Here is a 17966-nt window from a genome sequence, read left to right as displayed (position 1 = left end):
TTCCTCAGTCATCCAGTGTCGAGTTCGCTGCGAAGAGAGAGCCTAAAAGATCAGCTTTCTCCTTCGCGGTATGGGCCAATGACTCACCGTCCCTGTGCAAATATGGAAAAGAGGGCTGACGGAAATTCCCTAAGACAGCCTTAGCGAGCGACCAGAATGCACGTGTTCCTGAAGGGAGGCGCACCAGTCTCTCGCCAATTCTGCCAATGTACTCCGTCTTCGCCTTAGCAATCACGTTTTTGAAGGACCTAGAGGCAGAGTTATATTCCTTTCTGAATGCGCTGGTATTTACATCACGAGACGCCGATGCTTTAGCCCATTCTTGGTAGCGTTCCCATTTTCGGCGTGAAGCCGTTTTGCAGAAACGACCAAACCAGAGCTGGAACTTGACAGGGCCACCGATGGGGACCGCAGAATACGGAATGAATAGTACCATACCCTGAAGTACCACATCGGCGACAGAGTCAGCAATAACGTTAGGATCATCCGGCGAGAAACAAACCTGCCCCAATGGGTAGGATGCAAAGAAGGACCGCATTCCATCCCAATCTGCTGACTTGTAGTGCCACACTCGGCGGCAGCCCACTAAACGAGGTCGTGATTACCGCGCAACCGGCACTGTACTCCGGACGAGACAGTGGTCCGACGAGCCCAGAGGGGGATCGACGACAACCTGGTAGCCATCCGGATGGGAAGTCAGCAGAAGGTCCAACAGGGAAGGTGTATGATCCTCCACATCTGGTATTCGCGTTGGCGAGGTGACTAGTTGTGTCAAATCATATGCTAAAGCGAAGAGAACAGATCTACCCGCATGATCGGTATTGCGCGATCCAAGCCTTTCGGCATGGTGGGCATTAAAATCGTCATGAATTACGATCTCTGCGGATGGGATCTGTTGCAGCACAGAATCTGCAGCCATTTGGACGTGCTCAACCAGTCGGTCGGTTTCGGCATTACCGCTATGGAACCTATAAAGGCACGCCTAGATTCGCGGATGGTCGTCGCAGTTTACACGCAGCCAGATAATCTATAGGTCCTGCCCTTCAAGGCTGCCGAGGCGTCGAGAGCAGATATCATCTCTGACGTAAACGCACACCCCAACTCCCGTGGTACAAAGGAATGTTCCAATTTATACCCGGGGTAGGAAAGATAAGTGGTATCGGCAGGAGAGGATATCTGGGTCTCGGTAAGAAAGAGCAAGGCCGGCTTCGCCGTCTCAAGGTGAAAATGAACGGCGTTCAAGTTGGAGTTGAATCCCCTTATGTTGCAGAAGTCCACGGTGAGGGTGGTAGGGGTTGCCTTATGATGCCTGCTTGCCCCGAACAGTGGCGAGCGCAAAACTGCCCCCGCCAGAATTCGAAGGGCAGCCTAGGCATCACTGCTCAGGTGGTGTACGTCCTGAGCATGGATGCCCAGAGAGGGATTCTCCACCGGAGTCGCTGATGGTACCCTCCTGGGGTAATAAAACTAAATTCTGCACAACCATTATGTTTTGGGGGGGAAGGGGATCGGGCCTACGGGACTCTCACATACCGGACGAAAAGCGGTAGCATAGCTACCTCTTTACGCCGATAGGATTTAAAACTTGTCAAGTTTAACAACTTTTATAAAATAGTAACAATAGATCAAGTATTATTCAAAATTGCATAACTGTCTGTTTTGGGTTCAATTTCAAGAAATAATATTTGATTCTTTTTATATAGGTTGGTATTGCTTTTTAAATAAATCAGCCATGAGTTTGTTTTTATTTCTTATTTATTGTATATAAGTATAATTCACTGCAATCTTCAACATCAAAAAATATTTCATTTTCTAACTGGTAGGGCTTGCAGATTGTTAACCAGTCCATAAATTCTTCAAATATATTTAAACCATTTAAAGTTTCAGCCATGCTTCTATTAGTTACTAAATAACTGCCTTGTTTAATATGCTTTCGAAAGAAATACCACATTTTTTTATGCTTCTCTACATCCACAAAAAAATCTAAAACATTGATTATGAAAATATCTGTACATTCAACAATGTCAGTTATATCCATAACATCTGAATGAATTATTTTTATTCTATTTACATCCATTGAATATTGATTTATTATTCTTTTTTGTACTTCACAGCATTCTTTATTTATTTCGACACCCACAATTTTTGAAACATTGGAGAAATAATAAGCCTACAAAAAAAAGTTATAATATTATGTATTACAATAATTAAAAGCCCACTACAATAAATAAAAGCCAAACTCACTCCATATAATACAGCTCCTAATCGAGACCCAACATCCATTAGTTCTTTGCTCTCCAGGTCATTAGGAAGTAAGACTTTAAAAATGTATTGTAATGCTTGTCTAGACATAGAATGTGATATAAATGTTAATTTCTGGAAGTAAAATAAAAATAGACATAATTAATACATATGATATATTATATATATTAATAATAATTTATATTGGTTTTTAATATTCATAAGGCATGCATTGAGCATATAAAATATAAATACAAATATTACCTCAATATTACGAGAGTTACAGTCTAAGCAAAAATTTCTTTTGACTTTTCCTTTATTAACTAATACCTCGACTTGATCTTCATCATAAAGAAACTCATCAATATGGTAAGTGTTATGTTTATTACAATCAGCCTGATCACCAGCAGCAGGTGGAACAATAGTTTCAGTTGGCATTTCAGCTTCAAATGGTACCAATTTCTTCAAAGACTCTCCTATCTTTTTTAAGAACTTCTGGGAATTTTGAAGTTCCTTTTTAGTTTTTAAATCTGTATGGATAAAAGATTTAATAAATAACAACAAAGGATGATATGTAGATAAAGTTTAAATTGTTTGATAATAGGTACTTAACTTTTTTATATGATTGTGAACATATCCACTTTTCAATTGATGCCAAATCTGTTCCATCGAGGTCGGATAATATTTCTAGTATTCTGCATTTTGCACTAGTTATTCCGTCGTCTGACATTTTCTTGTTAGTTAAAATTTATTATTTGATTGGACAGTTTGTTGTTACAAAAGTAAGGTTAGTTCAAAACTTCAAAGAATACAAGTATTCCTAGTACGTCCACGCAGGACATTTATAGATTTGAGATTTTAATATTTAAGTTGAATATAATATTTATTATTAAATATAGATAAATAAAGTCTTGTAATTATTGTATGTTTTTGTGTTTTGAAGTTTCAATAAATGCTCAATGCTGTGATCTTTTTCTTCTTTCCAGTTTCCATTTACCACTTAGCTACTTACTCCACTTAGATTCGGAAATCCAAAACAATGGTGTTGCAAGCTGCAACATATCACCAGAGGCATCGGTATAGTGTATACCATTCAATCTATTATATTTTGTAATATTGACAATTTATTTTTGGATTGCGGCAGTTTCACATCAATATTACATTACTAATTACTTCTGAAACGCTAATTTACCAGTGTACATATTGATATTTATATTTTATAAATTTAAATTTAATTTTTAAACCTTAGGTAATGATTACATTATAAAATTATACTCTTATAGCAAATCTAATTGCTAGTATACTCAATATATCATATTTTTTGGTTATAATGGTAATCGAATTATTTATAAATAAGATAAAATGTAAAGAGTCTAATGTAAAGACTTCGTAAAATGTTTTAATTAATAAACTTAGATTAAAAAAAAAAAAAAGCTGTCAATAAAATGTGGTTAATAGTTTGACATTTAATTGGAATTCGTAGTGTTATTTGTCAAATTGTCAATACTCGATAGTAATACTTAAAATACTAAATGTTAAATATCTATGTATATAGTTAATGAATAACTGTTATTATGGAACCAGTGCTGTAAATATAATGCATTGTGTTCCCAGTGTTTCTTATCTTATAGTTTATATAAATTAGTAACTTGTTAAAGTTCTTCAATTTATTTTGTGTGTGTTTTTCAAACTATTACACGATTTTTTTCTCAGTTCTTCTGGTTCTTTCCTTTTTTTTTCAAAACAATATAAACAATACTATCTATTTTATGCATAATCATCATAAGTGAAATATGTTTATGTAAAAGAAAAATCATTACCAGAAAAATGAGCGACGATATTTATTACGGTAAAAGTATAGGTCTCTGGATGTCTGAAAAGAAGAGTCAAAAACTTAACTGGAAGGAATTGATCAAAGCTTGTAACTTACACGGTTATAATCTGGTTAAGGTAATTAATAAAGGCATACATTAAAATGTTTTAGTATAGTAATGTATTGTCTAAAATTTCATATTTCATTTGCATCATTACTTTTTGTATTTATTTAAAAAAAAAACCGTTTAAATGGTATCATAAAAATACATTGTAAGTTGAAAATGAATTAAATATAAGATTTTAATTTCCAGTTAGATTTAGAGAGGGCTTTTGAAGACCAAGGAAGAATAGATGTTTTTTTGCACAAATTAACTGATGTCATAGCAGCAGCTGATCAAGGTGATATGAAGGTAAATCTATATTTTTTTTCTTTTTCAATTTCCTGTAGTTTACAAATCTTTGCATTGACATAAAAAAATAACTTTTAAATAAAATTGTATCTTTACACTGGAAATAAGTTTTGCAAAACTATTTTGTGACTAGTAAAAAATGTTATGAGTCATAAAAATTGACAACATATTTTTATACATTACTATTATATTTTTTTGTATGCAGACCTTACCATTTAAATCTTTTTATTTGAATATTCAATTTGTTTTAATTTTCCAGGCAGCAAATATTATAAGTCATGTGGAGCAGTATTTATCAAATCATCCTAATATAATTGTGATTGACCCATTAGATAATGTGAGGATTTTATTGAATAGGTAATTATTAATTAAATGTGTATATATAGTAAAAATAAAAGATTGTTTGTATTCTTAAAATTTAAACTGTGTATGTTCACTCTAATCTTAAGTTACTTTAAAGATTTGTATTCAGATTGCACCAATAGACTGATTGGTACATGAGGAAAATTTAGATTATATCTATAAATAATGCCATTGTATGATGAAGATATAGTGCTAACTTTGAGCTGCCATAAAGTGTTGCGTCAATTAATAAAGTTTTATGAAATAAAATTGTAGTGCAATCATTCCTCTTAAATAATTACAAAGTAAAGTCTGTAACGGTGTATGTCTTATTACTTAGTCCAAGTCATTTGGATTTCTAATGTAGTGTTAGTGATATTTCAATACATAATCATAAAAGAATTTTCATTATTGTTATGGCAATTTCAGGTACTGTTATTACACATTATTGCAAAATGAGTCATCATTTCAAAGTCAAGGTATCTTCACACCTGCCTTTGCAGAATTCACAACAAATAATACACAACATAATATTGAGATTATGAGGCAAAGAGGTGTAAGATTTCCAGTTATATGCAAACCAACTATAGCACATGGATCTAAATCAGCACATGAAATGGTTCTAATATTTAATGAGAGAGGCCTCAATGTAGTCAAACCACCTTGTGTTGTTCAAAGTTTTGTAAATCATAATGCAGTTTTACATAAGGTGTTTGTTGTGGGAAACAGGTTTGTTCTTTTTATTTAGTTTTTTTTATTTTTTATATTGATATTTGTAAATGAAGTAATAATGTTAATTTTTGATTTACTTAAATGAAACCATTCTTGTTTTGTCTTTATTATGTTTACAAAACATATTATTTTGTGGTTATCTTTTATGTATTTCAGAAATGGATAATTAAAATTAAGGATGTTTTATTTCAGCGTCATTCAGTTACTATAGCAAAATATATGAATATAAATGTTAATATATAATAGAAAGGCCTGTTAAATTTAAATCATAAAAACTTTTTATTGTTCTTTACAGATACCACATATGTGAAAGACCAAGTCTTAAAAATTTCTATGCCTCTGAAGACTTGGATCCAATATACTACAGTACTGGAGAAGTTTGTAAAGCTGATAGCCAATCCACACTGTCTATATTAGACCCCAATGATAAGGCTGATATAAAAATGTGTCTTAATGAAGACAAAATAAAAGATATAATCAAAGTAATGAGAAAGAAGATTGGCTTAATACTGGCTGGATTTGATGTAGTCATAGACAATATAACAGGTAATCATGCTGTTATTGATATTAATGTATTCCCTAGTTATGATAATTTTCCGAACTTTTTTGAACATTTATTAGATTGTATTCAAGATACTATAAGAAGTTCGAATAGTGATAGTAGTTTAGATGGTAGTGGCAGAATAGATGACTATGGTGACAATTATAGGCCTAATGGCTTGATTAACATAGGTGGTAGTCATAATCATGTTGTAACAGGTATGAATATAATTTAGTTAAAAATAATGATTGAATCGATATTATCAGATTAATGGGACATGGGCAATTTAATAAATATGCTAGGTCTGAATATAGGACAGCTTTCGAGTATATAAGCAAGTATAATACTATTTTGTTATTTAATAATCATGTAAAATATCATTCATCATATAAATAGGTTTCATTTTTTATCAATAAATTATTTAGAATGCTGGATTTTAATAATGTAGAATTTATTTGTTGAAGAAAGCAGCTAAGTTTCATGTATTTAATTGATTCTTTTGGTTTTCATTTCACATTTCTGGACAGAACATATTTTTAATACATTTGAACTATAGTTGTTTATATACCTATTTTAATTAAAAAATCACAATTAACATGGAAAATATAATAATGTTGACTTATGACATTATTTTAGTGAAGCATTTTAGATTATTGTCAATTTATCTCATTTTTAATCTCATTAATTAATTTGTACAAAATTAAGTTGTACAAATATTTATGTTGATATAAATGACCAGTTTTGGCCTTTTGTAGAGGTAATGCTATTCTTTTTTTTTTATAAACAGTATTTGTGTAAGCATATTTTATTACAATTGTCGTAAGCCCAATAGAAATGTTCTACCGCACTTATACAATATTATAAATATTAATCAGCAATATCGTTTTGGCGATCAGACCAAATATAACCACTGCCTGATGAGTCACAGCATAGTATTATAGTATCCTCCCAGTTATTTGAGGTCATATTTACTACAAAGCAATAAAAAAGCGTATCCATATACATGAATATAAATGAAGGATAATGAGATTTAAATGAAGGCATGCTTTTTATAAAAATGTTGTTATGATTTCATCAAATATTGATAGAACACATTGCTTAGTTTAAACATAACTTTTTGAGATGATTTTGAGATTACTGCCAATATCAATAAGGTTCATTATTGATATAAATATCTTAATATCTTATTTGATGTAATAACATAATTCTATTGTGGGCGTATGAATGTGTAATCTAATCGAATGTACCTTGATTGTGATGTTAGTATTTATTTGTAGTTATATATAATTACATCTTTTTGTTTTAAAATACAGAATTAAGTTTATGTTTTATTTTTGGAAAATATGTCTCTCTGATTTTTGCAATGTTATATCTTAAAATGTTTCTCAATTAACAAGTTTATAAAATATCGTTAAACATACAATATATACATGGAAAGTACAGTATAAAAATAAATTCATAAACTCATTGTAAACAGCAGCTCCATAGAAGTTTGCTGTTTCAACTACAACAATATTATATAATTGGCAACACCAATGTTGGAAAAAGATATATAAAAATGACTTTAATACGGAATATTTATCTACAAAAAACAAATTTTAGACTTATGTTCCTCATAAAGGCCATCGAAATTACTATGGTCTAGTTGTATTAAATATTATACTAAAATAAAGTATGTTATGTCAAGTAAGTTGTCATTGATTAATTGTTTCGATTTATCTTCGATTAATCTTTTTTACAAGTGAGATTTAGGATTTACTATTTTTCCCTTTATAAAAATAAATACTGTATCTAAAGTGTGCTACTTAAGAAATTGAATATGAGATCACGTTGTATTATCTACGTTTATTACAAAAGTAAAACTATATTAGTTATATAGTTATAAAAAAATGTTAAGTGCGAAACACCAATGTCTTAAAACTATTCCCTAAAAATCACAGTAACTTAGTCAAATTAGTACAGCTTAGAGATTGTCTTCTTCAGAATCAGTAACATTGTATTATCTGTGTGCCTTTTGGTATGCTTAAAGTTATTTTGTGTATTGCCATTAAACTTAATATAATCTATATCAGCATTTATAAGCAATTATTTTTTTGTAGATATGTATACATATAATATATTGATCACATATACTACAAATATGAGATCAATATATTATTTTAATTTTGTTTGATTTCCAGTTACAACTCCATATATTGAAATTGAATATATTTTGAAATGTTTTAAGATATAAATAATATTTAACTATAAATAAGTTATCAATAATTATATTAAAAAATGATACTAATTATTTCATTAAATTAAATGTCATACAAAAATCGTATACTGAAAAACGGATAACATAAATGAAAATCATGCTCTACTCATTAATATTATCGATTAAAATATTTTTCTAAAAATAACTGATATTTGTACAAATTATCGGCATTGTATACTAATTATAGTATCGCAAAGTAAATTTTTGAAGCGAATCTTTTTTTTTGATGCGATTAGAATAAAATTTAATGTAATCAAACTTGAGTCCAATGCTTCATTTTATATGTTTTCATCATCTTAGACATTTGAGATATATGATTTTGATAAAGTTTCAGTGCTAATAAAAAAAACCGTCAATATCGACGATTGTTATAACTAAGTTGATATTGTGTAAGTAACTATATTTTTAAAAGTATTTAACATATTGTTATATATATTCCCTTTGCTTATCTTAAATCTACATAAGCGATAAGTTTCATGTGATTCCGGTAGCAACTTTTGAGTTTATAATTGTATAATAAATGGATAGCTAGTTTAAAAATCTTTTATACAAAATTAAGTTTGGTGTATTCTAAAGAGTGATTAAATTAATTGTATTTGTAATTTTTTCGCTTTTTGACAGATAGTGATATTGTGCAGCAACGTATAGTTCGATTATCGATTAGATTATTGAAAATCCGATCGGTATGTGATACTTAGAATTGTGAATGATGATTTCTTTTTATATCATGTTTTACTAGAGTGTAGGCCAACTTTATTTTAAAAAAATGTACTTAATATGTATTAAAAATAGTATTAAAATATTGACAAAACCTAATCAGTTATTTTTGAAGTTGAAGTTAGCCTCGCCGGACTCAAGCGCGAACATTTCCACTTCTCCTTGAAGGAGAACTGTTCAGTGACGGGTGCGGGCAGCCGGGATAGGAACATATGTTAATGTTAAATATATAGACAAACTGACAAACTGGTCAAAGAGAAACACTAAGAAATATTTGACATCCCTTACATCGTTATTGCGCCACTAAGCTTAAGAACTAAGATGTTATGTCCCTTGTGCCTGCAGTTACACCGGTTCACTTACCGTTTCAATCGGAACACAACAATACTAAGTATTGCCGTTTCATAGTAGAATAGACAATGAGTGGGTGTGGCCTACCCATACAGGCTGCACAAAGATCTACCGCCAAGTAGATACTGATCATAATAGTTAATTCATTAGGGGCAAAATCATCATACACTTAGCTCATCATCAATCGTTTTTTTCTATTTCTCGACTTACCATAATAATACTAAATTGAACGTATTTATCTGTATGTGATATAATTTGCCAGCGTTAAAACAAGTTTATGCAGAACTTTGTATGATCTGTCAGAAAGCGAATAACCTTGTAAATGTTCACAAGTTTGGTACATACAAGATAATAACAAAAGATACATACTTAAAAGTTTTATTTGAAACATGTGAGCGGGCAAAATTTGTAATAATTATAGTTTCCTGATAATTTAATTATCAAGTTTCAAGATATTATCATTCCATAAAGCAATAGTGAAATGTATTACGATGCGAGACTGATTTATATGACTATTTACTTCGTAGATTTAGTTTAAGTGAACAATGTATCTTTATACCTGAATTGTTATTGAAATATAAATATCCCAACCTATTAGTATTTTTATTTTAATCACAGGTAATATCCCAATTTTACAACTGTATTATTTAGCTAACAGAAAGTGGATTTTGTGCAATATAATTATATTAAATTTAAACGAGACCATCAAGATTATGAATTAAACTGAAATGATGAATAAAATGTTTTTTTTCTGGAAGTAATATGCTATGTTCGTTGAAAATTACGAATAAGTTATATTTGATGGAAAGCTCGAAAATAGTTCAATAAATATGCACCTACGGTATTATAGTAAATACACCTTAATAATTAGATTTTGATTATTATTGTCAAGATTTTAAGAGAGTTTAAGATTTTTAAGATTTAAATATTGTTTTTTTATTAATCTAATCTATAAGTGTTGATTTGAGAAATAATCGTGCGTCCCGTCTATTAATTCCATTACGGCAAAAAGACGAATGTGGCTGTCAACACTTAATTACCAATAACGAATGACTGTTATAAATTAGTTTTACATAAAATATATAATATCGTGATTTTATCCACCTCGTCTCATAACGGTTGTCTAGCCGATGTTACTATAGAAGCGGTAATTGTTAATTCGACACAGTTCCGTGCATAAATCACACCTAGTTGCAGCGAGAGGTAAATCTGTACAATTTATTATACATTACGGTAAGCGACTTCCGCGGTGCTCCCGCGACGTACTGAAAACGCAGGAAGTTAATCCATATTAAAAAGCAAGAAACTGATTCTTTGGCGGTTAACGGTGTGTAATATAGATAGAAAAATTGGAACCGTGTAATTATTGTTGCGGCGTTGTTCCGAATTGCGATTCAGTCAGCTGTCGGCACATGCGGCCAATGCACGTGAGTCGCGCGCGCACTTTCGTCTGTTTTCGCGCTACGAATAACGTCGTTCGATTTTTAAATGTCGCATGTTAGGAAACAGGGAAATACAAAATGTCAAATGAAATATATATTTTTTAATTATAAAAATAAGTCAGTATGTTCGATGTTGGTGACATGTGAATTTAAAATTAAATTGATCGATAGTGTATAACGAATATTGTGTTCTTTACGACTTTGTTGCGGTTTCGTTGGTTTGTTAATTTGATGATATAGTGTATCGAAGAATACGAGTTGTGTCGTGTAGTGATGCGCTAATTGGATTTTTCGGTGTTAATTACTACCCGAACAGGTTAGTATAACTTCGTTTGTAAACACTCAAGTTGTTAAAAAATTAACTTACAATAATGAACATAAAACTTGGTTACAATCTATGTATATAAAACATACTAAATAGTAGGTACTTAATGCGACATTGATTGACATATTGAGTACGATTACACATTTTGAGAGACTTTAATTAAAAAATTTGCTAAATATTAGCCTTTGTTCTCAATTGGTACAAAAATTATAACTCTACATATAAATTTCAATCAATTAAAACTATTCCAGCACCCAGGTACTATTTCTAACCCAGTTTTTGACTTAGACACCTAAGCCCTTTCATGACCGCTAGTTCGTTTAATTTACGTTACGTAAAATAATTAAATTCGCTTTTGTTATACATTTGGTTAACGTTATACGAAATATCTTCTCAGTAGAAATTGCATTACCTTAGGAGATTAAAACAAGTAGACGAATATACGAGCCTCGTTAATTTCCGTAAACATAAATATTCTTTACCAATTTTTGGAACAATAAAACGTGAGAATTTAAATGCCGTTTCATTGATATGCAAATAAGGTCATTAAATAAACGTTGCACTAGATTATTTTATGGCAGCATATATACAAGTTTATTTCAATTTTATTGTTTACATATCTTTCCCAATCGAGACGACTCAATTTAAACATTTATTCTGCATTTTATTTAAGTTGCTCATGTATTAAGATACATCTTAATTTTACGATTTTTACTCCTTTAAAATAAATAAAATAAATGTATTCTACCTCTTATGTTTTTATTGTAATAAGATGCCCAAAGAAATGTTACAGAACCTTTTAAGTATTCTTATCGGTAATTTAATTACTAAGACTCGTTTTAACTTCGAATTGTGATGTTTTTCGAATATTATAGATTGTATTCGTCAATTAAAATTAATCAATTATAATAATATTTCCGCTTACTCGTATCAAATATCTAGTCGCAATAAGCAATCACTCAGAGGAAATATCCCTTATTTTAATTTATATTAGGAAGGCCTACAAACAAATGGACCTTCCGGTCGGACCAGCCATAGTCACCTTCTCTCATAGACGCTGACATCCAATATCAACGGGCTGCGAATACGGGATTAAAGATGTCATGTCCCTTGTGCCTCTAATTACTCTAGGTCAGCCATACTACTGGTACTGATGCACGTTGTACAAACAATAGAAGGTATTGTTTTTTAGCTAACTCTACTTATACTAAATAACTCGTTGGTTGTAGTACCCAAAACGTAGTGGCCTATAATCCTAACCGCACGTCCGATTTATTTTTACGATTCCACTAAGATATTTTCATTTTGTTTTTTTTTTTTTTTTTTAATAACAATAATTTGATTACATTTTAAACACCTTTATAATTAAATGGGTAAATTAATTAATTTAGCTTATTAATGGTTGGAATTGTTTATATTTTGAAAGAAAGGCAATTCAGTCACATTTTAAAATAATACTTTAGCATAATTTTTTATTATATATAACAATTTAATTTAACGTTTTCAATGTATAATAATTATCTATACGGTCTGTTTGAGTTGTTGATGTAGGCCGCGCAGAAAAGTAATTAAAATATTTAATAACAGTAGAACTAGTCATGATTTCGGCATTAATTGAGGCAAGAAAATAAAAAATAACCCAATAGCCCAAAATAATAAAAAACTTGTGACATGCGATTATTTCAATCAATAAATACATTTCGAAGTATCCAGCGGTGAGTGAGTTATATATTTTATCTTCGATCCTCTGATCGATATTAAACTTGTTGTCAACTTGCTGAACAAATTGTAAATTAGTGCCGCTCGAGTTTCCGCGACCTTCGGCTAAGTATCGTCGCAGAATCAAATCGTCTCGTCTCGTAACTGTAAAGTAAAACTAGTTTGGCTGTCGGCCGTTTCTCTAATAGGATCGGACGTTCCGTACGGTAGGTGCTCTTTCTACACTTTTTCTCGAGCAATTGCGTAGACGAGATTGCCGAGGACTCGTGGTAGCCCAGACCGGATTCGAATTTCGAACATGCATCCGCCCCATTTGCTCGCAGTGTTTGTTTTCATATAAGTATCTAATTTTCCCACAGACTTTCCATAGTTTATTGGCATAATAATTATATATATGACAATTGTTTAACTTATACATATAACATGCTATTATATTTTAATTACTGTGCTGTAATTATATCACATGATGTAGGTAACCAGGTAAAATTGAGCAATATTTAAATGACATGTCAGCGGCAATGACGAACTATTAGGTGGCCTCAATTTTCAATTAACAATTCTATATTCAATTAAATATATTTAATTATTATGATTTGTTAAATATTTACATAACCCATTATAGTCCCTTATATATATAAAAGTTATATAATAGTATTTTGTAAGTTTTTCCAGTAGCCTATCTATAAATGTGTATATTTTTACCTTGAAAATTTTAGAATTTGCATACAACTCGGCCCCAAATTTATTAGCATCCCTGGGGTTCAAGCTCGCTAGTACCTAATTTCATCAAAATTGGTTCAGTTGTGTAACCATGAAAGCGTAACAGATAAACATAATATCGCATTTATATTATTCGATATAGAAGTATAGATTAGTATATATTAAGAAGCAGATTTTTCTAGGAACAATAGCTCCGAAATAATACCTATTCGTTCCGATTAGAACTTTTTTATTTCTATTTTGTCACGGAAATATATCCATCGTTCTCAATTTTTTTTCGGATGTTTAATTTATATTTCTTTTTCATATTTAGCTAATCGCTACTAAAAATGACAATTGTTTTTTTTTTTCATATTACAGTTTCGTCAAATTCATGATTAACCAACCTGCTACCAAAATAGCACAACTGATTTTTCCTTTTATCAATTATCATTAAATCAATAAACCTCAAACATTTACGACTGAAACTAATAACCAATCAAATCTAAAATCGTTAGATTAAGATCAAAAGCCAGTAGTATAGTACAGTTTGTTGATAATAATCAAAGAAGCATATTTAATAAAGAAGAAAAATGAACACGAGAATATTTTATCAAGTTAAACGTCGGTAAGCTTAATAAAAAGGGAAGATATCTTCAATCTTACAAAGAGAGTAAATACTAAATCGAGATCGATATTTGACTTTGAGATGCAATGAGAGCAAGGAAAAGGAAAGAACTACTGAGTTTTGAAAATTATTTAATATTCTTTGATTTATTGTAAATTTTTGGTACATAAATAGCTATAAATTGTATACTTATAAATAAAATTAACACGATATCGTTTTTACGTCTAGTTAGATATTCTACCACCAAACAGCAGTACTTAGTATTGTTGTGTTCCGGTTTGAAGGGTGAGTGAGCCAGTGTAACTACAGGCACAAGGGACGTAACATCTTAGTTCCCAAGGTTGGTGGCGCATTGTTGATGTAAGGAATGGTTAATATTTCTTACAACGCCATTGTCTATGGGCGGTGGTGACCACTTACCATCAGGTGGCCCATTTGCTCGTCCGCCTACCGATATCATAAAAAAAAAAAAAAACGTCCCTCTTTTAACGAATTGTTTATCCATACACAGTGATTACTGTGTCCGAAAAATTATTTACGTAGACATTTTCAAACTTTCACGTGGCTCGTTCACGTGGAGTTTGCAAATAGAGGCTAGATGGAGTTATTTGGAATTTCCCATGGGAACTCATTTATTCACCAGGATAAAAGTGTATTGTATATTGGTATATTGATCCAGAATATATACTGTCACTGTAAAAGTGTCGTTGTAATTCAATCTTGGTTATAAGCTGATATGGAAACCTAATATATACATATTTTTTATTTAAATAATTTAGTTAAGTAGACTACACAGCCAAGTTTTTATTTTGAAATGTCGACCATCACTATCAAGTTTATATGAATAATCTCTATGAAAACTTAAACAATTGTTTTCTTTTCCAAATATATTATTTCTTAGTACAGTTGAATGGCTTATAGAATTAAGAAAAGATTTATGAGTCACAGGTATATGAACTCTTAATTTGCTTTTGCATGTATCAGTTTTAACTTTACTCGGAGCGATAAACTCTGGACAGTTTACCAAAGCTTGTTTTTACATCCGATTGCTTAAATGTTATCTTAATGACACATCTATTGTTCTTTTAATTAATTATTTTTGTTCAATTTACAGCAAAATTTGTGTTTATATTGTATCATATTCAACATAATACAATTCTAATGGTTTTTGTTTAAAATGAGTTCATTTTTCATAAAAAAAAACGCTTACGTAGTCCTCGTGTCTACTGTCATTATGTTATATGTATGTAACGCTTGTTAATGCATTTTTTTCTCTAGCTTTGCGATTTGTTTGACTCACCAATAAAGTAAAATAAATAATTAAAATAAGTTCAGTAAACTTGATTCTTTAGACTAAATTTAAATTTGGAATCAGAAGTCTTAAACGAAGACATTTAAAAATACCATTAAGAAATCCAGTAATGTAAGATTTTAAGTTTTTCCATCGTCATGTTCGAGTGTGTAGAGTTTAGAGGCACCTTTCAGGTTGGCTCAAGAGCGTGGAAACGTAAATATTGACTGTCCATTGGTAGCATTTGCTAAATGACGGAACGTATTGCTGAATAAACATGGCAATTTTTTTGGGCAATAATGTGATGTGATATTTTTTTTAAATACTTATGTATGTATTCTTTTCTTTTAAATAAATTTCAATTCAAAAGTTAATTTTGCAATTGTTTTCTTTAAGATCTATAGATATGTCGAAGCATAAAAAGTGTAATTAGGACTGACGTACCTGTGTAGGACAAAAGTCCCAAAATTAAAAAAGAAAAAAAATAATTTTATGTAATTTTTATCGTACATGCTGGCAACGTCAGTATGACGTAGAATAACACGTGATACCCGAAAAGTGTCATAGTTGATGGAATATCGAGAAAAGATATATTACGAAAGTGACCGAATAGACTTACATTTCGGATATCATCATTTCTAACCCCTTGTTATGTAGTTAAATTTAAATTTAGTTTTAACACTATCAGGTTATTGTTGGCATTTATGGCTAGATATTAAATATATTCTTGCGTATATTTAAAAGCAAACTTAATTCACGTGAAAAGCGATAATAATTGTATTATCCTGTTAGTATATGTTGCGTAGATACACAATAATCTGTTTCCAAAACTCGTTTCAACAAGGTCTTTAGTTGTTCTGACAGGTCAAGGCTGCTGGATGTCGACAATTTGTTCATCTCTTAGCGCTGACAGAGTGACGGACAGACGCGATCCCCTATAACAATGCAAACGTCACCTCGTACTTAGGATTGTTTCGTGAGTCAGCATTTCCTTCGCATGATTTTGTAAAATAATTTAATAGTTTTTCCTACCTTTTCGTCAACATTTGATATCTCATATGAGTAGGTAGGTATATTGTTTACTAAAAAATCTATTGGACATTAATTACTAATTCCTTTAAGTGACAAAATACTAAATGTGTATTCACCCGCAATGACTTGTAAAACATTGGTCGGTTGCCTTGTTATACCTGTTGTATCCGCACCAACGATCAACGTTATATCTCCAATCTTAAACTTTCATTTAATATAGATAGTGAAACTTAGAAACCCAACTAAAACCAAATCCATTTATCAACAATAAGGAAGAAAGTGGCTTGCAATTTTGACAAATAATATAATGAGGCGGGGTGCAGTTTGTACATCAATATAATGAATCCTTGATGTTGTACATGATTTCCTTTAATGTTGGCAATTTACCTGATACTGACGCAAGCTTGAAAAGATCACGTTTCACCTTCTGATTATAGTGCGGAGTATAGTAAAGAATAATTGCTCTCGTTAAATTATTATAGTTAAATTATTACTCGTACTTGTCAAATAGTCGTGCGTTAATTATGCTGAGCTTACTGAAGTAAATAACTCGGGTAAACCGAAGAAGATGAAGTAATTATATCATTAAAAAAAATCTACTCATATTTGCAATGGGTATTTTAAAGTATGTGATATATATATTGAAAATAAAAAAACGTTAAAATTAGGTTTCAGTTTATATATCACGTTTACGGCCAAAGCTTTAATATTCTCTTAAATAAATCTCTTTATAATGAAGTCATTTTCACGTCTTGTGATATTTATAAATTTGCCTTTTTATCCTAATTCTTACTATTATAATACTCCCTACCAACAATTCTAGCTCTTTGAGTTATTATGTAAACTCATCATATTTAGCTGTTAGCTGCGACCTCGCGCGCGTTGATTTATGCTAATGTCATGCTAATGATGCATAGTTTTGACGCTTTACTCATTTCTAATGAGGCTTAACAAAATGTCTTTTAATATACAAGGCCGAATCACATTATTATTCAAAATAAAAATTAAAATATGGCTTGCATTTCTATGACCATTTCGATAATAATTATAGACAATACTAGAGTTAATAAAATTTTCAAATTGGCATTATTGTGATGTGTAACGGAGCATAAAAAAGATTAAATTTTCGTACTTGAAACGCTATACGTATGTCATTTTAATAATTAATTAAGATCTGAACTTCTTTAACAATCTAATTTTATTTAAATACATATAGACAATCTATACCCGAAGCCTGTAAATGCACCTGCTCATACTCAGAACAATTTAACGCCTAGTGAGTTACCTGAACCTCTCCTGGACGTCAATTATGTGTCATTGCTACTGTGATGTAATTGTCTTTAAACAGGTATAAGCAGCCGTGTATTTGTACTTGATCGACGGGATGGTATATAAGGTAATGTGTGGGAACGTCATGATCCGTA

The 17966-nt window shown here is 30.8% G+C and overlaps 3 protein-coding genes across 3 annotated transcripts in view; 2 read left to right on the top strand and 1 right to left on the bottom strand.

The window, feature by feature from the left end:
- Positions 1-1737: 1737 nt before the first annotated feature.
- On the bottom strand, positions 1738-3231 carry LOC113399147 (uncharacterized). Its single transcript, XM_064217161.1, has 4 exons — positions 2856-3231; positions 2506-2773; positions 2245-2376; positions 1738-2170 (listed from the first exon to the last, which is right to left on the bottom strand). The coding sequence occupies exons 1-4, from the start codon at positions 2969-2971 to the stop codon at positions 1745-1747; spliced, it is 942 nt and encodes a 313-aa protein (XP_064073231.1). The 5' UTR covers positions 2972-3231; the 3' UTR covers positions 1738-1744.
- Positions 3232-3981: 750 nt separating this feature from the next.
- LOC113399146 (inositol-tetrakisphosphate 1-kinase-like) lies at positions 3982-6408 on the top strand. Its single transcript, XM_026638213.2, has 5 exons — positions 3982-4191; positions 4368-4466; positions 4726-4823; positions 5238-5537; positions 5836-6408. The coding sequence occupies exons 1-5, from the start codon at positions 4069-4071 to the stop codon at positions 6314-6316; spliced, it is 1101 nt and encodes a 366-aa protein (XP_026493998.1). The 5' UTR covers positions 3982-4068; the 3' UTR covers positions 6317-6408.
- A 4392-nt stretch (positions 6409-10800) lies between these two features.
- The window catches only part of LOC113399144 (apoptosis-stimulating of p53 protein 1), a 240190-nt gene continuing 233024 nt past the window's right edge, over positions 10801-17966 (top strand). Inside the window, exon 1 of the mRNA XM_026638209.2 lies at positions 10801-11164. The gene's annotated coding sequence lies outside the window, so the exon portion shown is untranslated. The remainder of the gene's footprint in view (positions 11165-17966) is intronic.

The sequence above is a fragment of the Vanessa tameamea genome, chromosome 15 (genome assembly GCF_037043105.1).
Source record: "Vanessa tameamea isolate UH-Manoa-2023 chromosome 15, ilVanTame1 primary haplotype, whole genome shotgun sequence".
NCBI classification, from domain to species: domain Eukaryota; kingdom Metazoa; phylum Arthropoda; class Insecta; order Lepidoptera; family Nymphalidae; genus Vanessa; species Vanessa tameamea.
Note: the sequence above shows the minus strand (reverse complement) of the source record. Positions and strands in the feature narration are given on the sequence as shown.